Source organism: Cotesia glomerata, linkage group LG9 (assembly GCF_020080835.1).
Source record: "Cotesia glomerata isolate CgM1 linkage group LG9, MPM_Cglom_v2.3, whole genome shotgun sequence".
Lineage (NCBI taxonomy): Eukaryota > Metazoa > Arthropoda > Insecta > Hymenoptera > Braconidae > Cotesia > Cotesia glomerata.
In genome coordinates, this window is record NC_058166.1 from 6,609,813 (window position 1) to 6,633,756 (window position 23,944).

Sequence of the window (23,944 nt, forward strand, 5' to 3'; positions counted from 1 at the left end):
TGGAGCTTATTTCTTTTAATGACTTAATATTCGTATTAATGACAGCAAACGAAAGCGTCGTTCGTGGTTATTTTAATAAACACATATTAGTATTTAAGAAAATTTTATTAAATACTTATGAAATTTTATTAAATACTAATATAATTTTATTTATATGAAATATAATTTTATTAATATTAACTAAATTTTTTTTCAAGTCCAAATAAACTGTTTTATTACTATTGAATAAAATTCTCTCTCAGTGTAGAACCATATGTTAATGGAGCGAAAAAAAATACATAGCCGTTCCGAATAAATCACTGTAATATATGATTAATTATTAATAATTAATAAATTAGGTATAGAACTCCGTTAACTATAAGGATAAATCATGTATAAAATTTGAATTACTTGAAGTAGCTCGAAAGATACTCTCAAGTTAAGATGAATCATTTGGTCAAGAGGTAAAGTGTCAGTCTGAAGAGCGCGAGGTGTACGGTTCGAATCCCCGTCGGCACCGATTTTTATGGACCTGATCGAGTCAGACATGAACAGATCTGATCAGACCTGAACATGCCTGGCCAGGTCTGATCAGACCCGGTCATTTTTCATACCTGATCAGACCTGAAGACTCATGCCTGTTCATGTCTGATCAGATCTGATCATTTTTTCCCGGGAGAGGTTTACATACATACACTTTTGGAGTGTGGATAGGTCATAAGCCATTGTGCAATTGATATTTGATATCTAAGTTGATTTGACATTTTACTATAGTTTGAAATCTTGTCTATCGCATTATATTATTAGATTATTACATTACATTATATAATTAGTTAAATTTTTGTTACATGCGATTTGCAAGGAGGTTGAGTGATCAACGTTGATTGAACTGTTCGAATATAACTTGGAATTTATTAACATATTTAATATTTAAGTTTAATTTTACATCTACTTTTATTTTTATTGTTTTCATAAAATGCTATACCATGGATTATTTTGTATTAATAGACGGCCGCAAGAAGTTTCGACTTCATGGTCGATGAATAAAGAAATAATAATAATAATAATAATAATAATAATAATAATAATAATAATAATAATAATAATAATAATAATAATAATAATAATAATAATAATAATAATAATAATAATAATAATAATAATAATAATAACATAATAATAATAATAATAATAATAATAATAATAATAATAATAATAATAATAATAATAATAATAATAATAATAATAATAATAAGCGGTGCTTGCTACGTGGCCTCAAGCGGCGCATCGCGAGGAAACGCAGACCATAACACCAGGTCTGTAGGCGAACGACGTAGCCGATGCAGTGGGCCAACTACCCACTGCATTGAAATACTGAGTTACAACAAGACGTAATCTCAGAAGTGCTCTCCACAACCGGTCCTTTTCGGATGAGGACCATTCATCAGGTGGGAGGAGCACGCCGGACCCGATGAACGATGACGACCCTGGCGCTTTAAGGACTTACTTTAAGTGGACGGAGGAACTACGAGTCGACCTCTTGGTGTGCTACCAACGTAGCGAGCCGGGGGTGAGCGGTTATATGGCCCGGATGCACACTCTTTGGAGTGATATGCATCCGGAACTAGAGCACTTTACGCCTAAACACCTGCGTAATTATGCCTCTTATCTTCGGCGTAATAGAAGATCGCTTGTGCCGGATAGAAGGCAGTCTAATAGACTTTCCTTTCCGGCGCAATTACACCAAAACGACGCCGTTCCTCGCTTGGATGACAACAATCCCTTTATAGGACGGCAAGTAAGTATATCTAAAAAGATAACTTACTCCCAACAACAGCTAGAAGCGGTAAATGAAGATCTCCGTGCAAACATCCTGGAGGATTCCACCCTGCTCACTGTGAGCCAGGTTGTGTATGGTGCAGCAGTTTCGGCTTTTCCGAGAGAGAGACATTGTCTCTCGATCGAGGCAAGGTTGAGACAGCGCATCTCACAACGGACTCAAAATTGACAGATCCCGGAAACAGGTCTCCCGCATTCAGTGTGTGATTGAGTTTGAAACAACTCAAAGAGCATACACGCCCGAAATTCGGCACATTGCTGCTGAACTTCGGTGGCGTCATCACACACTGAATAAGAGTACTCTTCTTGTCATCAAGGAAGAGTCTCTCAATAAATTGCGGGCTCTAGTGACTGCCACAAAGTCACTAGAGAATAGGCTGCAGCGGTTGGGCGACAACTCGTTGTTTCGATCCAGCCCTTCACGATTTCTGACACCAAAGACCGATGTTACCGGGAATTATCCAACACCTGAGCGGGTGGAAGCTTTTGGGACTGAGTTGTATGGAGATCAACCAAACGTGAACGCCAATACTCCAGCTCTGCACGACTTTAAAGCATTCTGTCGGGAACACCGTAGACAGAATGCTGATGAAAAACCCTGCAGTCAGTGTGAATGAAGTTCGTTCAGCTCTAAATGGCAGCAAAAATTGTGCTGCCCGGTGACCAGATGGCATAAATGTCTTTCGGTGGAAGAAGTTTACTTCTACCCACCTCCATCTGGCCCGTATATTTACATCGTACATTAGAGCTGACGAACCGATTCCAGACTGGCTCGTAGAAAAGCGAACCGTACTGATACCAAAAAAAGGTGACTTGTCTGACCCAAAGAATTACAGGCCTATCACCTGCTTGAATGCGGTTTATAAAATTTTTACAAAAATTTTAAACAACCGTATTTTGCAGGAGATAGAACCTGTATGGCAACAGATATATGAACAGCGTGGCAGCAAAAGAGGCCTGTCAGGTTGCAAAGAGAACTTGATAGTTGATCGATGTGTCACACAAGATGCGATCTACTATCAACGCAACCTGTCAATGGCCTGGATCGACTATCGCAAGGCATTTGACTCAACTTCTCATGAGTTGATTTTATATCTCCTCAAATGCCTGGGGGTCAATCCTGAAATAGTGGAATGCATTCGGCGTACAATGCAGCTCTGGCGAACGCGTTTTCACATTGGAAGTGGAAACGCATTGCACATAACCGGAGTTGTAGAGTACAAACGAGGGGTCTTTTGAGCCCTCTGCTGTTTTGCATCTCACTGCTGCCTATATCTGTTGCTCTCCGTAAAACTCGTGGGTACTCTGTGGGGCCTCCGGGTGATCGAAAATACTCGATTACCCATCTGCTTTATATGGATGACCTGAAGCTTTATAGTGCTGATGAAGATCATCTACAGGCGGCTCTTAACATCGTAGCAGAGTACACGCGGGATGTCGGAATGTCTTTTGGGTTGGACAAGTGTGCGGTCGTACATCTGGCGAGGGGTAAGTGCTCTGTTACGGGTGATGATGTCGAGTTGGTAGATGGGAGCGTTTTAAGACAATTAGACGCCGGAGAGTTGTATAGATATCTAGGAATGGAAGAGCACCGCATGCATGCGGTCTCCGAAGTCCAAGCAACTCTCCGTAGCGAGTATGTTAGGAGACTCCGGAAAATTTGGTCCTCCGAACTTTCCGGTAAAAATAAGTCTCCGCTACTAACATGCTCGCTGTCCCAGTCTTACTATACTCTTTCGGTGTCTTAAAATGGGCCCGAAAGGATCTGCGAGATCTCGACATCAAAACCCGTAAGACTATCAACATGAACCGGAGCATGCACCCCAATTCATCAGTCGCCAGATTATACCTCTCCCGGTCCATCGGTGGGAGAGGTCTGCAGAGATTGGAGCGGCTGCATGATCGTTTGGTCCTGGGTTTAACACACGAAGTTGTCAATTTCACTGCAGACGAGGATGACTTTCTTATGCAAATTGTTCATAAACATGAGAATGCGCATAAGGGGTCGTTCTTGTATAAGGCAGCTATATATGCAGCAAGAACCCTTGGTCTTGGAGAGATAAACGCTCTTATGGAACTCCGAAAGGAGGAATTCAAGAACGTCATCAGGAACGCCGAGGAAAAACTACTCCTAGGCGAACTGATGGACAAGTCCATGCACAGCGTGTTCTTCAAACACGTGCGTGATCATGGCTTGTCCACCCAGCTGACGTTTTCCTTCTTAAAGTCAGCTGGCCTGATGTCCGAGACTGAAGGGTTCATATTTGCTTGCCAAGATGGTGTCATTAACACTCTAGAATACCGTAGCAAGGTGCTCCAGGTGCAGCTTCTGGACACGTCATGTAGGATGTGTAAACAACACCCGGAGACGCTCATGCACCTTTTGTCAGCATGTCCTGTGCTGGCGAGAGGTGCATATATCCAGCGTCACAACGCTGCCCTGAGAGTACTGTACTACTATCTTCGTCATTACTACGGTATTGATATGACACCAGTGCTGCCTTATCTGCCAGGAGATATTCCCCAGGTTGTTGAGAATGACAGTTGCAAAATTTATTGGAACATGCCGTTTGCAACAACTCGGCGGATAGATCACAACAAACCTGATATTGTGCTCTTCGACAAGGCTACTCGTGACATTTATGTCATTGAGTTCTCGGCCCCGGCTGAATACAACATCTCAGCCAAAGAAGAGCACAAAGACAGATATATCAGGATCTCCTGTTTGAAATTGGCAAACTTTACCCAGGTTACCGTGTCAAGCTCGTCGTCCTGATTGTTGGCGTCCTCGGAGGGATGAAACAGTCTTTTGTATCCTCACTTGCCAGAGTTCCAGCTTGCTCATCAAAAGCTGAATTCTTGGCGGTCAGGATGCAGAAGGCTGTCATACTAGGTTCCCTCCGTCTACTTAGGAAAATGACTTTGGCCTGCTGTGATCACTAACCGCCTTGTTGTGCGGAGTGGTCCAGCAGTAATGGATGGAGCTCAGGCTGGGCCCTCGGAGAATCGGACTCCGGGGACAACCCCTGAGCATTTAATAACTTAATAACATAATAATAATAATAATAATAATAATAATAATAATAATAATAATAATAATAATAATAATAATAATAATAATAATAAAAATAATAATAATAATAATAATAATAATAATAATAATAAGGCAGCTATACATGCAGCAAGAACCCTTGGTCTTGGAGAGATAAATGCTCTTATGGAACTCCGAAAGGAGGAATTCAAGAGCGTCATCAGGAACGCCGAGGAAAAACTACTCCTAGGCGAACTGATGGACAAGTCCATGCACAGCGTGTTCTTCAAACACGTGCGTGATCATGGCTTGTCCACCCAGCTGACGTTTTCCTTCTTAAAGTCAGCTGGCCTGATGTCCGAGACTGAAGGGTTCATATTTGCTTGCCAAGATGGTGTCATTAACACTCTAGAATACCGTAGCAAGGTGCTCCAGGTGCAGCTTCTGGACACGTCATGTAGGATGTGTAAACAACACCCGGAGACGCTCATGCACCTTTTGTCAGCATGTCCTGTGCTGGCGAGAGGTGCATATATCCAGCGTCACAACGCTGCCCTGAGAGTACTGTACTACTATCTTCGTCATTACTACGGTATTGATATGACACCAGTGCTGCCTTATCTGCCAGGAGATATTCCCCAGGTTGTTGAGAATGACAGTTGCAAAATTTATTGGAACATGCCGTTTGCAACAACTCGGCGGATAGATCACAACAAACCTGATATTGTGCTCTTCGACAAGGCTACTCGTGACATTTATGTCATTGAGTTCTCGGCCCCGGCTGAATACAACATCTCAGCCAAAGAAGAGCACAAAAGACAGATATATCAGGATCTCCTGTTTGAAATTGGCAAACTTTACCCAGGTTACCGTGTCAAGCTCGTCGTCCTGATTGTTGGCGTCCTCGGAGGGATGAAACAGTCTTTTGTATCCTCACTTGCCAGAGTTCCAGCTTGCTCATCAAAAGCTGAATTCTTGGCGGTCAGGATGCAGAAGGCTGTCATACTAGGTTCCCTCCGTCTACTTAGGAAAATGACTTTGGCCTGCTGTGATCACTAACCGCCTTGTTGTGCGGAGTGGTCCAGCAGTAATGGATGGAGCTCAGGCTGGGCCCTCGGAGAATCGGACTCCGGGGACAACCCCCCTGAGCATTTAATAACATATAATAATAATAATAATAATAATTGAGCACAAAGCGGTGCTTGCTACGTAGCCTCCAAGCGGCGCATCGCGGGAAACGCAGACCATAACACCAGGTCTGTAGGCGAACGACGTAGCCGATGCAGTGGGCCAACTACCCACTGCATTGAAATACTGAGTTACAACAAGACGTAATCTCAGAAGTGCTCCCCACAACCGGTCCTTTTCGGATGAGGACCATTCATCAGGTGGGAGGAGCACGCCGGACCCGATGAACGATGACGACCCTGGCGCTTTAAGGACTTTCTTTAAGTGGACGGAGGAACTACGAGTCGACCTCTTGGTGTGCTACCAACGTAGCGAGCCGGGGGTGAGCGGTTATATGGCCCGGATGCACACTCTTTGGAGTGATATGCATCCGGAGCTAGAGCATTTTACGCCTAAACACCTGCGTAATTATGCCGCTTATCTTCGGCGTAATAGAAGATCGCTTGTGCCGGATAGAAGGCAGTCTAATAGACTTTCCTTTCCGGCGCAATTACACCAAGAGCGACGCCGTTCCTCCTTGGATGACAACAATCCCTTTATAGGACGGCAAGTAAGTATATCTAAAAAGATAACTTACTCCCAACAACAGCTAGAAGCGGTAAATGAAGATCTCCGTGCAAACATCCTGGAGGATTCCACCCTGCTCACTGTGAGCCAGGTTGTGTATGGTGCAGCAGTTTCGGCTTTTCCGAGAGAGAGACATTGTCTCTCGATCGAGGCAAGGTTGAGACAGCGCATCTCACAACTTGGACTCAAAATTGACAGATCCCGGAAACAGGTCTCCCGCATTCAGTGTGTGATTGAGTTTGAAACAACTCAAAGAGCATACACGCCTCGAATTCGGCGCATTGCTGCTGAACTTCGGTGGCGTCATCACACACTGAATAAGAGTACTCTTCTTGTCATCAAGGAAGAGTCTCTCAATAAATTGCGGGCTCTAGTGACTGCCAAAAAGTCACTAGAGAAAAGGCTGAAGCGGTTGGTCGACAACTCGTTGTTTCGATCCAGCCCTTCACGCTTTCTGACACCAAAGACCGATGTTACCGGGAATTATCCAACACCTGAGCGGGTGGAAGCTTTTTGGACTGAGTTGTATGGAGATCAACCAAACGTGAACGCCAATACTCCAGCTCTGCACGACTTTAAAGCATTCTGTCGGGAACACCGTAGACAGAATGCTGATGAAGAGAGCCCTGCAGTCAGTGTGAATGAAGTTCGTTCAGCTCTAAATGGCAGCAAAAATTGGGCTGCCCCGGGACCAGATGGCATAAATGTCTTTTGGTGGAAGAAGTTTACTTCTACCCACCTCCATCTGGCCCGTATATTTACATCGTACATTAGAGCTGACGAACCGATTCCAGACTGGCTCGTGGAAGGGCGAACCGTACTGATACCAAAAAGGTGACTTGTCTGACCCAAAGAATTACAGGCCTATCACCTGCTTGAATGCGGTTTATAAAATTTTTACAAAAATTTTAAACAACCGTATTTTGCATGAGATAGAACCTGTATGGCAACAGATATATGAACAGCGTGGCAGCAAAAGAGGCCTGTCAGGTTGCAAAGAGAACTTGATAGTTGATCGATGTGTCACACAAGATGCGATCTACTATCAACGCAACCTGTCAATGGCCTGGATCGACTATCGCAAGGCATTTGACTCAACTTCTCATGAGTTGATTTTATATCTCCTCAAATGCCTGGGGGTCAATCCTGAAATAGTGGAATGCATTCGGCGTACAATGCAGCTCTGGCGAACGCGTTTTCACATTGGAAGTGGAAACGCATTGCACATAACCGGAGTTGTAGAGTACAAACGAGGGGTCTTCCAAGGTGATTCCTTAAGCCCTCTGCTGTTTTGCATCTCACTGCTGCCTATATCTGTTGCTCGCCGTAAAACTCGTGGGTACTCTGTGGGGCCTCCGGGTGATCGAAAATACTCGATTACCCATCTGCTTTATATGGATGACCTGAAGCTGTATAGTGCTGATGAAGATCATCTACAGGCGGCCCTTAACATCGTAGCAGAGTACACGCGGGATGCCGGAATGTCTTTTGGGTTGGACAAGTGTGCGGTCGTACATCTGGCGAGGGGTAAGTGCTCTGTTACGGGTGATGATGTCGAGTTGGTAGATGGGAGCGTTTTAAGACAATTAGACGCCGGAGAGTTGTATAGATATCTAGGAATGGAAGAGCACCGCATGCATGCGGTCTCCGAAGTCCAAGCAACTCTCCGTAGCGAGTATGTTAGGAGACTCCGGAAAATTTGGTCCTCCGAACTTTCCGGCAAAAATAAAGTCTCCGCTACTAACACGCTCGCTGTCCCAGTCTTACTATACTCTTTCGGTGTCTTAAAATGGGCCCGAAAGGATCTGCGAGATCTCGACATCAGAACCCGTAAGACTATCAACATGAACCGGAGCATGCACCCCAATTCATCAGTCGCCAGATTATACCTCTCCCGGTCGATCGGTGGGAGAGGTTTGCAGAGCTTGGAGCGGCTTCACGATCGTTTAGTCCTGGGTTTAACACACGAAGTTGTCAATTTCACTGCAGATGAGGATGACTTTCTTATGCAAATTGTTCATAAACATGAGAATGCGCATAAGGGGTCGTTCTTATATAAGGCAGCAATATATGCGGCAAGAACCCTTGGTCTTGGAGAAATAAACGCTCTTATGGAACTCCGAAAGGAGGAATTCAAGAGCGTCATCAGGAACGCCGAGGAAAAACTACTTCTAGGCAAACTGATGGACAAGTCTATGCACAGCGTGTTCTTCAAACACGTGCGTGATCATGGCTTGTCCACTCAGCTGACGTTTTCCTTCTTAAAGTCAGCTGGCCTGATGTCCGAGACTGAAGGGTTCATATTTGCTTGCCACGATGGTGTCATTAACACTCTAGAGTACCGTAGCAAGGTGCTCCAGGTGCAGCTCCCGGACACGACCTGCAGGGCGTGTAAACAACATCCGGAGACGCTTATGCACATTTTGTCAGCATGTCCTGTGCTGGCGAGAGGTGCATACATCCAGCGTCACAATGCTGCCCTGAGAGTACTGTACTACTATCTTCGTCACCGCTACGGTATTGACGTGACACCGGTGCTGCCTTATCTGCCAGGAGATATTCCCCAGGTTGTTGAGAATGACAGTTGTAAAATTTATTGGAACATGCCGTTTGCAACAACTCGGCGGATAGATCACAACAAACCTGATATTGTGCTCTTCGACAAGGCTACTCGTGACATTTATGTCATTGAGTTCTCGGCCCCGGCTGAATACAACATCTCAGCCAAAGAAGAGCACAAAAGACAAATATATCAGGATCTCCTGTTTGAAATTGGCAAACTTTACCCAGGTTACCGTGTCAAGCTCGTCGTCCTGATTGTTGGCGTCCTCGGAGGGATGAAACAGTCTTTTGTATCCTCACTTGCCAGAGTTCCAGCTTGCTCATCAAAAGCTGAATTCTTGGCGGTCAGGATGCAGAAGGCTGTCATACTAGGTTCCCTCCGTCTACTTAGGAAAATGACTTTGGCCTGCTGTGATCACTAACCGCCTTGTTGTGCGGAGTGGTCCAGCAGTAATGGATGGAGCTCAGGCTGGGCCCTCGGAGAATTGGACTCCGGGGACAACCCCCCTGAGCATTTAATAACATAATAATAATAATAATAATAATAATAATAATAATAATAATAATAATAATAATACACACACACACACACACACACACACACACACACACACACACACACACACACACACACACACACACACACACATACACAGACATACACAGACATACAGACACCATCGCGAGAATAGTCAGGGAAGCTTTCTAGGACCTCAAAACGTCGAGATCTAATGAAAACTCGATTTTTGAAAAACAGAGTAAAAACAATAACTTTTTTGAAAATTTTCAATTTTTTTAGCGGGAAGTTAAAAATTAAGAAAACGGTTGACCTTGAAGGCCATCCCTGCAACTTCCCGCTAATTCCATACTTAGGCGCTTAAAATTTCATTTATGACGTTTTTGAGCTCTTCGAGCTCAAAAATACAATTTATGTGTTATTTTGAGCTCTCCGAGCTCAAAGAGATAGCTTTCCTATGCTTTTGAGCTCTTCAAGCTCAAAAATCTTATCAAAGTTCGATAAAACACGAATCTTTTAATTTTCAAACTGCTACAAATTTTGAATGAATCAACCGATTTGCATGCGGTTGGTGGCGATCAATGTAATTTTTTGAGCTCAATAAATAATTTTGAACAAAAAAATTGATCTGATGAAAAATTTCGGAATTATTACAAAAAAACACTTTTTTCGATTTTTTTCGACAACGATATCTCACGAACGCATCAACCGATTCTGACCCTTTTGGTGGCGACCGATGCGGGTTTTCAAGGTTAAGAGCTGATTAGTTTTTGAGGTCGATTGGTTCAGCCAATTCGAAGGAATTCAAAAAAAATGAAAACAAAAAACAACTTTTTTTGCATTTTCCCCTTTTTTCGAAAATCTTCGATTTTATTAGCGGGAAGTTAAAAATCAGAGTTTCTGTGCTTTTTTAAGGGGAAATCTTTAAACGCCTGGGTCGAGGTCTTAATATTAATATTAAGAGCCTAAACTTTCAGGATATTTTTTTTTGGGTACTTGCAACAAAATTTCACGATGGGACCGAAAAAAAAAAATAGTTGAAAAAAAAGCACCTTAATCTTTATTTCACATCTGAGATAGAATTACATGACATTCCCTTGCCTTTCAATCAGATGATCCGAGTTCGATTCTCGGTCTAGGCGAAGTGATTTTACACTGAATTTTTTTTTTTTTTAGTATTATCGTATACACCAACATTTTATGAGCTTAATATCGATTATACTGGGTGAATGCACCTATTTTCTTTCATTAAATTCCTACATTGACACGGTGAATCGATCGCAATGAGCTAGTTTTATGCTAGTTTTTTGCCAGTATTATGCGGGTGAATTGATGGTCAAATGTCATCATCAAATGATCGTCAAAATTGTTCACAATGACACCTGATATAGAGCGTCACATCACTTTATATAGACTAATGTTTGACCGTGAATTGACCATATTATAACCGTGGCGGTGAAAACGCTAGGGATGATATGAATGTGTGTTTATTCGACATTAGACCAACAAAACGCGGGTATTCGAGTTGCGCCTTTTTAACATAGTTTTTGTGTGTATTTGTTCGACATTAGACCAACACAAACGCGGGTAATCGTGTTGCGCCCTTTTAATATGGTTTTTGTGTGTGTTTATTCGACATTAGACATTATCATAAAATGACTCACTACCCCCGAAACTTAATTCGAATCCAGCAATGAGTCATTTAATTTGTCACACGAATTTTATTCCTGTGTGCGTCCCTCCCGGCGCCTAGTGTTGGTAACAGATCCACACTCGGTGAGTCTCATAATTTTACTATTTTTGTATTAATATTATTAATTTGTATACTGTATATCATTTATCACTATTTATATTAGACAATTTATGTATTATTATTATTAGTTCTTAAGTATTAATTTTGACATTTATTTCAGAAAATTGTATTGGAATATTTATAATTTTATTATTTTATATTATATTGATTATTGTTAATAAGTCGTAGCCCTTGCTCGCACGGGTAATTCCCTAAAGTATCGATTGCGAGCACAGGGATCAGTAATTTTGGTAAACGACTTGAGAGGCCCTCGTGATCGGACACGAGGTCTCGGAGTTTTTGGTAAAATAAAAATCGGGAGACACGCGGTAACCTGCAAAGTGTAAGGAGTGTGGATCTGGCATCTTTGTTCGAGTTCCCTTTTTTTTGGTGAGTACTCACAAGTTGAGCCATTTTATTAACCACGCACCGCGTTGTCTCCAGGCCAACAAATTGGTATTAAAAGTCGGTATTAATTATTTGAGTCAGCCAGTATTTATTTATTATTTTTATTATCTTTTGTCGAGATAACCCGACCGGGGATTTCGGGTATATCTCTGTTCAATATTATTAGATATAATTTCTATTTTGTAATCAACGTCGTCGTAAATGAACGGTCTACTCAGGATTTAAACTAATAATTAATAATTGTATGCGGCAAGATTATTATTATTGTTATATAGTTCACCCGGCTAAGGAATTCGGCTCTGGACTTAGTTTTAAGTAACTTCGTTTTTTAATAAATCGTTTATTTGTTTTTTATTAATATTTTCTGATTTATTAATAATTTAATTTACGTAAATTACTTCCTCCTTTACTTCCTAATATTAGTCTATTATTTATCTTCCCCTGAATACCTGCAGATCGGCCCTGAAAATCGAAGGGTTTGTTATTTTCCTAGTTAAAAAAACAACTGGCGTCCAAAATTGTGCACTAACCCAGCCTGAGGAAAAGCTGCGGGTTACTTGGGAGGCTAAGAGCTACCTCCCAAGTCATTTGTTTGTTTTTTTAGTAATTTTGTCAATTTTTGGGCGACCTGGACAAAATTACGTGTCCACTGACCGCTCCACTGTCAACTGGATCGTAATTTTTGTTACAAATTTAAAGCTTACAGCATTAGCATTATAGCATTAAATTAAACATAAGACAAATTACGACATAATAAATTTTGTACTTGAGAAATTTTCTACTTGAGAAATTTTACTAGATAAATTCCCGACCAGAAATTTAAATTCGACGGTGGTTCGTTCTGAATTAGGCATGCCAAGTTCCAAGCTCACGCCGAATCAGGAAGCTAAAGTTGGCCCACATCCCGGAAGTAACGCAGTCGCGAGTTTAAGCCTAACTTGGCTTCCGACTTAGGCGGTGGTTTGGAAACCACACTTGCTGGTGACTATCTAAGCCTCATTCGGTCCGTATTTGGCTACCTAACTAGGCAGCAATTCAGAAACCAAACTCTCACGGAAGAATCCAAATTTAGTCTTTTCTTCGTTTTTAGCTACTTTTATGATAAAGCAAAAATTTATAATAATGAATGCTTATTTTTTTAATTTACTTTTAAAATTTGAAATATGAATATTGACTTTAGGACGAAATTTTTTAAATACTAAGTAAATAAAAACAAATTTTTTTTTTTATTTAAGTATTATTTTTTTAATATTTTCGGTAATTTTTTTCACTTCCCGGGAATAAATGATCAGACCTGACCATGCCTGTTCATGTATGATCAGGCCTGGATTAGACATGATCATGCCTGTCCATGCCTGTTCATGCCTGCTCGTGTCTGAAGCGTCAAATACGCTCAGGCCTGGACAGGCCTGTTCATGTCTGGAGGGTTAAATACGCTCAGGTCTGATCAGGCCTGTTTATGTCTGATCAGACCTGTTCATGTCTGATGGGTTGAATACGCTCAGGTCTGATCATGCTTGTTCATGTCTGATCAGGCCTGTTCACGCCTGTTCATGTTTGAAGCATTAAATATGCTCAGGCCTGTTCATGCCTGTCCATGCCTATAAAAGTTAATTAAATTTACCCTACGGTAGGTTTTTAATAATAATCAAAATACTTTTATTTATTGAATAATAAAATATACCGTTTATTGATAATTTACAAATTTATTAATCGAAATGAATGTACATACACTGAACATATTCAAAAAATTTTTCTTAGCATATTTGGTCCTTAGCATGAATAGACATGGACAGGTATGATTGGGCCTGATCGTATTTAACGCTTGAAACATGAACAGGTATGATTGGACCTGAGCGTATTTAACGCTTGAGACATGAACAGACATGGACAGGTATGATCAGGCCTGAGCGTATTTAACGCTTCAGACATGAACAGACATGAACAGGCATGGACAGGTATGATCAGGCCTAAGCGTATTTAACACTTCAGATATGAACAGGCATGGACAGATATGTTTTGCCTAAATGAGCCCGAGCTTGGAGAACCAAACTTCGGTAATCCTTTGGTTACCGTTATTTCATACCAGTTTGGCAACTCATGAAATGCCAAACTTAGGCATTGCCACAGATTTGCCTAAATGAGCCCGAGCTTGGTGAACCAAACTTCGGTAAGCTTTTGGTTACTGTTATTCCATAACAATTTGGCAATCCATGAAATACCAAACTTTGACATTTCCACAGATTTGCCTAAGTAAGCCTGAGCTTGATGAACCAAACTTCGGTAAGCCTTTGGTTACCGTTATTTCGTACTAATTAGGCAATCCATGACATACCGAACTTAGGTTTTGCCACAGGTTTGCCTAAGTGAGCCCGAGCTTGGTGAACCAAACTTCAGTAAGCCTTTGGTTACCATTATTTCGTACTAATTAGACTATCCATGACATGCCGAACTTAGGCAGTGCCGAACTATTACACGATTACATCGAATATGGAATTCTTTTGGCATACCAATGTTCGGCTTGCCTAATTTAAAACAAATAAGATCCGAATTGGGCTAGCCTAAGTTCGGAAAGCCAACTTTGCCCCGAACTGATTTTTTGGCATGCCTCACTAAAATTCTAGTCGGGTTGTCATGAGAAATTATTGCTTGAGAAAAAAGGGGTGGTCGCTATTTCTAAAAAATTATAGAGTATTTTTATAACTTCACTGATAAATCAAAATAAAAATTAATTAAAAGAAAAAAAATAAATAAAAATAACAAACCTGCCCGTATGAATGCAATGTTAAGTAAACTTTAATAGTATTATTGTGGGCCAAAACATAATTTCTCAGTGCCTGTGTTTCAACTTCAGAGAATGGTTTAGATCCAGCATATATATCAGAACAAGGATTATTCGATGCTCCTACAGCTGAAAAAATATTCAGAGGAAAATTTTTAAAAGTTGAATTTTATTTTAAATACACTAATGGAAAAAATTAAGGGATAAAAAAAAGTTCCAAATTTTTGGGCAGTTTTCAACAAGCCGTAACTTCGAAAGAAATGGTCGTACAGGAAATCAAGAAAAAGAAAATTGTAGCTCTAAGTGTCTTGTTTTCGGATTAGAACTTCAAAATTTTGTAGCTTCCGCGGTTTTTGAGTAATCGTAGAAATACCAGCAACAAAAAAATTTTAAAAATTTTTTTATTTTTTTTTTTTGGTCTACGGGCGTGGAAAAATTTTTTTTAGCTTAACTACTATAAGGATAGGATACTTTGTTCATTTAGCTTTAATTTTTTTTTTATACACCTTGATACATCCACTTCTCGCCGAGATATAAGTTTTCAAATGGAAAAGGATCTTTTTGTCTTTGATTATGGATATCTCAGTAACCAATGATCGCACAGAAAGTTAAAGGTGAGTTTCAAGAACTTGAATGAATTCTCCTTAGCGACTAATCATTGCTTTTCCGAAAAAAAAAATTTTTCTTTTTGTCACGTGAATGTGAAAATGCAACAAAAAAAGGGCTTTTGGTGGTTTTTTGGAAAATCAAGCGCTGGATCGAAAATATTGAGGAAACCACTAATGTTAAGTGTGCCTTTTACAGTTCAATATGTCCACAAAAACCCTACGAAAAATCAAATTAATCCAGCCAGCCGTTTTTTTGTTTCACTCGATCGAATTTTTGAAAAAATTAAAGGATCACGTTTTTTGCTCTGAAAAGCTCATAATTTTTTTAACGTAGTTCCAGCGTGGTATAATATAGTCAAAGCATTTACTATAGACAAAAGTTTAAAAGCCTCGGCACACAGACGTTCACACATACAATTACGTATTGTTAGTCTAGTGATCTGTCAACGTTGCTCTTGAAAACCGTGAAAGATTAGAATTTCCCGCTTTTTATGCAACACTATTTCAGGGAGCGTTACGCACGGCGTTGCCAAATCGCTATAAATTGTTCAATGAGCAGGTTAGAAATGGATCGAAAATTATTTTTTTCAATTATTATATCTCGATAACAAAACGGTGAGGTGCTACTTTTATTTTTTTAACTTATTCTAAAAACATTTTTCAACACTCTCCTAATTTTTTTTCTAATTTTGTCGAGAGAATTTTTTAATATAATAAAAAATAGTTGGAGAGACCGGATATTTTACATACTTTAAATGTAACATGACCCTCAAAATCGCCAACTTTGACTTTAAATATCTCGCGATCTAAACGGTCAAAAATTATGAAATTTTAGGAACTTATAAATAAAGCTATTCTGAAACCGTAAAAAAATTTCAGCCGAATCTGTCGAAAAGAGATTTCATGCTGGAACTACCTTAAATGAGAAAAAAAAAAAATTTTTCCGAGCTTTTTCTACATTTTGTTCCAGAAAGTGCTTAAATTAAAAAAAAAAAAAAATTCAAAATAAAAAAATTTCAGAAAAAAAATTTTTTTTTGAAAAAATTTTTTTTTCGAACAAGTTCAGGAAATTTAAAAAACCATCGCCCAAATCGAGGAATTTTGATTTTATAATGGAAAGAAAAAAAAATAAATAATAATAAACTTTGTAAAAGAGAAAGAAAAAAATATACAAAAGATAAAAAATTAATTAAAGAAAAATATTGAGCATGCACAAAACTTGCTTGATGGTTACCGTCAAGTAAAAGCGCCAGTCACCAGTAAGTACTTGACGGTTACCTCCAAGTAAGCGCCTTGGAAATCACGATGCGCCGCAAAGATGCGCGCGAGCCAAAAGATCTCGTAAAAGAAAGTCGGAGCTCCCAGCACAAGACAAAGCCCTTAGTCAGGACAGTCAGAGCTTGCGACTCGGAAGCCGTGGTGCGCCGTGAAGGTGCGCGCCAGCCGAACACAGTGGAGGGGAGAGTAGGAACTACCGGGCCAATAGGAAAACTCATTCCCTCTCCACCCAGAATCAGCCAATGAGGAGTAAGTACTCCGGGGCAAAAGCGCTATATAAACGCGGATCCCGGAGCTCCGGATCTCTCATCCTCGAGCAAGAAGCTGAGTACCAGGGAACTTGAAAGCAAGCTCAAGGAATCAACTAGTGCCAAGAAGATAAAGTATGCAAAAAAGATTATAATACCGCGTTTGATTTCGACTTAACCTGGCAAGTCGAAATCTTCAACCAGTCAAGGCCGCCGTTTGGACCGTAAAAATACCGCATTCGATTTCGACTTAATTTGGCAAGTCGAAATCTGATTTCAGCCAAAACCACCGCAGGGTACTACTGAATAAATTTCATAGTACAGATTTCGACATACTTGGATAGTCGAAATCTTCAACCAGCCAAGGCCACCGTGGAATACTGTTGAAGTAAAATTCAACAGCATTCGCCACCGCAGAGTACTATTGAAGTAAATTCATAGTACAGATTTCGACGTACTTGGATAGTCGAAATCTTCAACCAGCCAAGACCATCGCAGGCTTCTATTGAAGCTAAAAGGATTTGGATACACCGTCAATTTCGATTCAACTGGCAAATCGAAATTACCAGAGCCACCGTGAAGATCTTAAGGACAAATAGCAGATACCCGATATTGGAAATTCACCTTGCAATTATATTATTTTATTATATGTACAATTATCAATAAATAAATCATATTTATTTAATTCAAATGGAAATAATCTGAGGGTTTAAATTTGAGAAACCTACCACCGCGAATCCTGGAGCCCGGTGAGCTCATTCCGATAAACATAAAATTATTATGTTGATCGTTGGTTTTGTTTAGAAATAAGCAAAATAAACGTTACAATTTTGACCAAAAAAATCGAAAAAAATTTTTTTCAGCGTAAAGGGATTAGTTTTGAAAAAAACAAATTAAGGAAGTTCAAAAAACCATCGCCGAATCAAAAATGTAGAAAAAGCTCGAAAAAACATTTTTTTTCTCATTTAAAAAAATTATGAGCTTTTCAGAGCAAAAAACGTGATTCTTTAATTTTTTCAAAAATCCGATCGAGTGAAACAAAAAAACGGCTGGCTGGATTAATTTGATTCTTTGTAGGGTTTTTGTGGACATATTGAACTGTAAAAGGCACACTTAACATTAGTGGTTTCCCCAATATTTTCGATCCAGCGCTTGATTTTCCAAAAAACCACCAAAAGCCCTTTTTTTGTTGCATTTTCAAATTCACGTGACAAAAAAAAAATTTTTTTTTCGGAAAAGAAATGACTAAGGATGATAAGGATGACTAGTCGCTAAGGAGAATTCATTCAAGTTCTTGAAACTCACCTTTAACTTTCTGTGCGATCATTGGTTGCTGAGATATCGATAATCAAAGACAAAAGGATCCTTTTCCATTTGAAGACTGATATCTCAGCGAGAAGTGGACGTATCAATCCTTTTCTACCAATATCCTGTTACGTGAATGTGGAACGCTTTACGTAATAATTACTGTAAATCCTATTCTTTCCTGCTTCACAGCATTATTTATATTTGTAAAAATGCTTGCCGTAAGATGGACGGTGTGGCTTAATGTATATAGAATAAGCGAAAGGAAATTTAGCATAGACCGGATAACTCAAATGGTAGAGTAGCCGACGTCTTCGGAAGGTTCTGGGTTCGAATCCCAGTCCGAGCTATCTAATAATTTTTTCTCGCATATTCTATAAACTCACATTAAGATGATCCTTTCCACATTCCTTTTTCAATCCTTTCCTACCAATATCCTGTTACGTGTGTAACAGGGAAAATCGAACTTCCCGGGGTCATTATCGACCACTTAATTAACGCACAGTAGGTCAGGGCTTTCCCTTACCTTTCGATTTTTGACAAGTAGTTTCGACTTGTCACCGGGCGTGCTAATCGAAAGTCCCCACTACTGTCCCCGTAAAATAAAGCGGGGCATAACAATAGGAAAGTTCGAGAGCCGGAGTTGGAGGGTTATAAAAGAGTCGACAGGAGGGACATCGAGGCTTTTTCCCTTCTGGAAACCAGTGGCCTTTTGCCCTTGTGAATCAGTGACCTTGTTGAGATCAGTTTAAGTCCATAGAGTGCAAATTTGGACATCGAGAATAAAGAGCAACTGCAGAGGGAGTTATCGGGGCATTTTTGGAATTGGACAACCCTGCCGCACCCTGGTTCAAGACGACAAGACGCCAAGCAGCTAAGCCCGCCAAGTTGGACCGGAGTATCAGTCGTCGTTGAATAAAACAATAATTGAGTCTCCAGGTATTTTCGATTATTGTAGACCAGATTTGATTATTGATTTAATTAAGAGGCTGTAATAATTAAATTTAATTTCTCGAGCGGTTATTTTTATATTAGCGAATTCGTACTTTACTTTTTATTGTCAAGGTCAAGTAGTTAGTTTTATCGCTGAACTTTTATATTGAAAATTAAATTTAATTGATTAATTGTTAATTTATTGGTAGAGAATTTATTAGTAATTTATTATAGGCCTGTTGGCTATAATAAATTAATTTTAGTTAAGAATTTTCAAGACAAAGTTTGAATAAGAAATGAAAATGCGTAATTAAGTTAGTGAAGGTCATTCTATAATGTTCTACGGTTGTAAATTTTGTTGAGACGCTTTAGAATTACAGTAGTTGGATTTAAGAAATTGTGTTAAATTAAATTTAGGCCGGTGGGCTAAATTTAATTAATTTAGTTAATTTAGCGAATGTATTTATTGAGAAATTTAGTGAATTTAGAAAATGATTACCGAACTTGTTAAGAAAATTATGTAGTGAACTTTGTTAAAGATTATTTAGTGGAGATCAAGAAATGAAATAAATCAGTGGGTTTAGTAGAATAAATTGATTGATAACTTTAGTAGAAAATTTGGTTAAGTAAGTTGGAAATGAATTTAGTTAAGAAGATGTATTAATGAATTTAATGAATTAAAATCGAAGGTCGGAATTTTGTGTTAAGTAATTGTTAGGCGTAATTTTGGTAATTTTGGAAAATGCGAAGTTTTGAGATTCAGTTTTATTGGTAATTAAGATGTATGAATAAAGTAGAGAACTCTATAGAATGAAGTTAGCGTCGGTGGACGATTTTATATGGAAGTTAGGTAATTATGGTATTATATGGTATTCCGTCAGGTAGACGAGGTTGTTTATGTGAAATTAGTTCAGATAATTGAATAATTAAGAAGTTTTTATTGGGTAAATTACGTTGTTTGTTATTCCGTCGGATGGACGAAGGTTTAAGAAATTAAGAATCTAGATGCGTAATGGTCTATGATTGAATTACGAAATTAAGAAGATAGATGCGTAATGGTCTAAAATTGAGTTAAGAAATTAAGAAGATAGATGCGTAATGATCTATGTTTAAAAGAATTTAATGATATTTAGTTGTAAGTTTTGGCAAGTGCCTGCGTAGGTGAAAGGTTCTCACAATTAAGTGATTGATAGGTTAATTTTAAGGGCAATCTTTTAAGAAATTTTGTTAGAATTAAATTGTTTATATTGAATAAATAATTGAATTATTAATTGTTAATAATTGTTTCTCAGCATTACTTTTATAGCCTTTCTCAACTTCTCACGACCCGATCTTTCCTTCTCATGCTCCCCGGTTTCTGGGACACCGAGTATAAAATCCCAGTGGCGCCCTTTTCAAAGAGGAAAGGGGTGACTAATTGGACAGGGCTGACCACCCCGTTACACGTGAATGTGGAACGCTTCACGTAATAATTACCGTAACTTCTATTCTTTCCTGCTTCACAGCATTATTTATATTTGTATCAAGGTGTATAAAAAAACAAATTAAAGCTAAATGAACAAAGTATCCGATCCTTATAGTGGTCAAGCTAAAAAAAATTTTTCCACGCCCGTAGGCCAAAAAAAACTAAAAAAATTTTGAAAATTTTTTTGTTGCTGGTTTTTCTACGATTACTCAAAAACCGCGGAAGCTACAAAGTTTTAAAGTTCTAATCCAAAAACTAGACACTTGGAGCTACAATTTCCATTTTTTGATTTCCTGTACGACCATTTCTCTCGAAGTTACGGCCTGTTGAAAACTGCCCAAAAATTTGGAATTTTTTTTTGATCCCTTAATTTTTTCCATTGGTGTATAAAAAAAGAATATAAATAAAGAAATAAAATATATTTACTCATCCATTTCAATTCAAAGTTTCTGTTAGCATCGGTGCCAGGGCAAAGAGACCCGGGATTATTTGAACGTGTTTTTCGCCAAAATCGATACTAAAAGTAGATCAATGATTCTTTTAATTTTTGAAATCATTAACCGATGCTATTTTTAAAAATGAGTAGATCTAGTCACAAATTTATAGATTTAAATATATACATTACTCAAAAAAGTCAAGAGGCCAACAAATAAAAAAATGTTTTAGTAATCTTTAACAGACTATAGCTACTCAATCGTACAAAAATATCTTTTTATGAAATTAGCGATGAAATGTTTTATAAAAAATTTTTTATAACATCCGCTCAATGTGTTGTTAAAAGGGATAGACCCTCTGATGAATCAAAAAAACTTTTTTTTTGCTTGAAATCAAAGTTTATACATTTAAAAATATGTGTATGAAATATTAGAACAAAATTTCAAAAATTTTCTAAGTTATAATTACTTTAGTGAGAGCAGATACACCGACCGTTTTCGTTCAGTGCTCTGACGAAAATGTCGAATCCGTTAAAAAACGAATTGAAACAGTCAATAAAAAGATTAAAAAGTCGTGGATACCATTGGATATAAGGAACAAAAACCCTTATATGATCCTCTACTTGATAGTTAAATCCGAACAAAAACAGTTTCACTGTAAAAAAATCGCGCCAAGTCCACGTTCATAAGACTATTAAGAAAAAAAAATTTGTTTTTTTCTTTACAAAAATATATAAAATAAAAAAATTAAAAAATCCAAGTAACCGATATGATTGTTTATGATTTTCGGAAATTAAAAAAAATTTTGTTACAAATTTAAAAATTAAAAAAAAAGCTTGGAACGTATTTAGTGTGCGCGGTTGCAGAATTAAAAAAAATTGAAATACACAATGACGCACACCAAGTACGTTCCAAAATTTTTTTCTTAATTTTTAAATGTATAACAAAATTTTTTTTAATTTCCGAAAATCATAAACAATCATATCGGTTACTTGGATTTTTTAATTTTTTAATTTTATATATTTTTGTAAAGAAAAAAACAAATTTTTTTTTCTTAATAGTCTTATGAACGTGGACTTGGCGCGATTTTTTTTCAGTGAAACTGTTTTTGTTCGGATTTTAGTATTTTTTGTAATTATAATAAAAATTTACAATTGGTACCAACTTAATTAAATCTCGCGTTGGTTGCATTTTTTATAGCAAACTATCCCCTTGAAACTACAGTTTATGTAAAAATAATTCCAGCGCACCCTGGCGGGTGTAGATGCAAGCTGTGAAATATCTATTTTTAACTGTAGTTTCCCATCTAATGAAGGATTACTATGCATTTTCGAATTATTTAGTCTGTGGTAGATCACTTTGCCCATCGAAAAAAAAGTCAGGATCGAAATTTTTGCGTTGCTATAGTTTGTGCTGATTAAATTTAATAATTTCAAGTAGATTAATTGTTATAAGTGAATATAATTAATTAATAACAGTCAAATAAGGTATGAATTACTGTTATAATATACAATTTAGGAAAAAAAAGTACCGTGGAATTAAATAAAATTTTGTAACCTCAAAATACCGTTCTGCTTACAGTAAACACAGTCAGTAGTCTGGCGCTCCGTTTACAGCAGATTTGAACGGAACTTGGCGCCAGATTCTACCGAATCTGTGGATTTAAGTATAAATATTTTATATGAGACAAATAATTTTATAATAACGTAAAGTAAAGTAGACTGAATATTTTAAACGCGTTTTTCTCAAAACGATTTTTTTCAAACTGGTTGCATTAATTACTCACACAAATATCAACCGATTTTCAAAATTTTTTTTGTTTTATTCATTTTTACAGAGGTTAAGGTTACGCGCAGCCAATTTTGAAAATTCGGATTTTTTAAGATTTAAATCCAAAAAAATAAAAAAAATTCCAATCGGTCGCCATTCTATTCAAATCAAACTAAAAAAAATCGGCTATGCACCACAGTAATCCTTCATGTAGATTACAATATAATGATAATTTTTTCGGATGACCCGTTTTCGAGGTAATGATGCGATCATGGAGGGGGAATTTTTTTGAGGCTGAACAAGAATTATCCCGACTAGAAATTTCAGTGAGGTAGTGATTTGGTGCAAGTAAGGCATGCCGAATTCCAAACTTGCGGTAAGTGAGGCATCCAAACTAGACCCAAGTTTGGGATGTAACGCAGTTGCGAGGCTCAGCCTAACTTGGCTTCCTGATTAGGCTGCAGTTTGGAAACCACACTTGCTGGTGACTATCTAAACCTCATTCGGCCCGAATTTGGGTACCTAAGTAGGCAGCATTTCAGAAACCAAATTCGCAAAGAAGAATCCAAATTTAAGTCTTTCTTGGTTTTTAGCTTTTTTATTATCAAGCGAAAATTAATAACAACAAATACTTATTTTTTTATCTATTTTTACTATTTTAAGTATAAATATGGAATTTAGGACTAAATTTTTCAAATATTTCGTGAAAAAAAAGAATTTTTAACTTCTTGCTAAGAAAATCAAAGATTTTCGAAAAATTGGGAAGTTATTGTTTTCACCCCGTTTTGCAAAAATCAAGGTTTCAACAGATCTCGACATTTTGAAGCCCTAAGAAGCTTTTCTGACTATTTTTAAGATGATGTCCGTACGTCTGTATGTATGTATGTATGTATGTATGTGTGTGTGTGTGTGTGTGTGTGTGTGTGTGTGTGTGTGTGTGTGTGTGTGTGTGTGTGTGTGTGTGTGTGTGTGTGTGTGTGTGTGTGTGTGTGTGTGTGTGTGGATGTATGTATACCTCTCGTAACTTTTGAACAGCTTGACCGATTTTATCGCGGTTGGTGCCATTCAAAAGGGCTTGACCAAACTTAGATTTCCAATACACTTTGGATCGATTCGGATTGATTCAAATACACTTTGAAATTACTGAAAAACTAAAATTAAATGATTAAAAAGAATATTAAATAAAAACAAAAAAAATTAGAAAAACGGTTGACCCTGAAGGCCATTGCCTTCCCAAG

General features: G+C 38.2%; 1 protein-coding gene across 1 annotated transcript in view; it reads right to left on the bottom strand.

Annotated features, from left to right (window-relative positions):
* LOC123271286 (carboxypeptidase B-like) overlaps nt 1–21,074 on the bottom strand; it is a 31,414-nt gene extending 10,340 nt beyond the window's left edge. Inside the window, exons 1-2 of the mRNA XM_044737574.1 lie at nt 20,929–21,074; nt 14,649–14,794 (exon numbers count right to left, since the gene is read on the bottom strand). Coding sequence (XP_044593509.1) covers nt 14,649–14,794; nt 20,929–20,932 — 150 coding nt within the window. The 5' untranslated portion in view covers nt 20,933–21,074. The remainder of the gene's footprint in view (nt 1–14,648; nt 14,795–20,928) is intronic.
* Nucleotides 21,075–23,944: the final 2,870 nt, after the last annotated feature.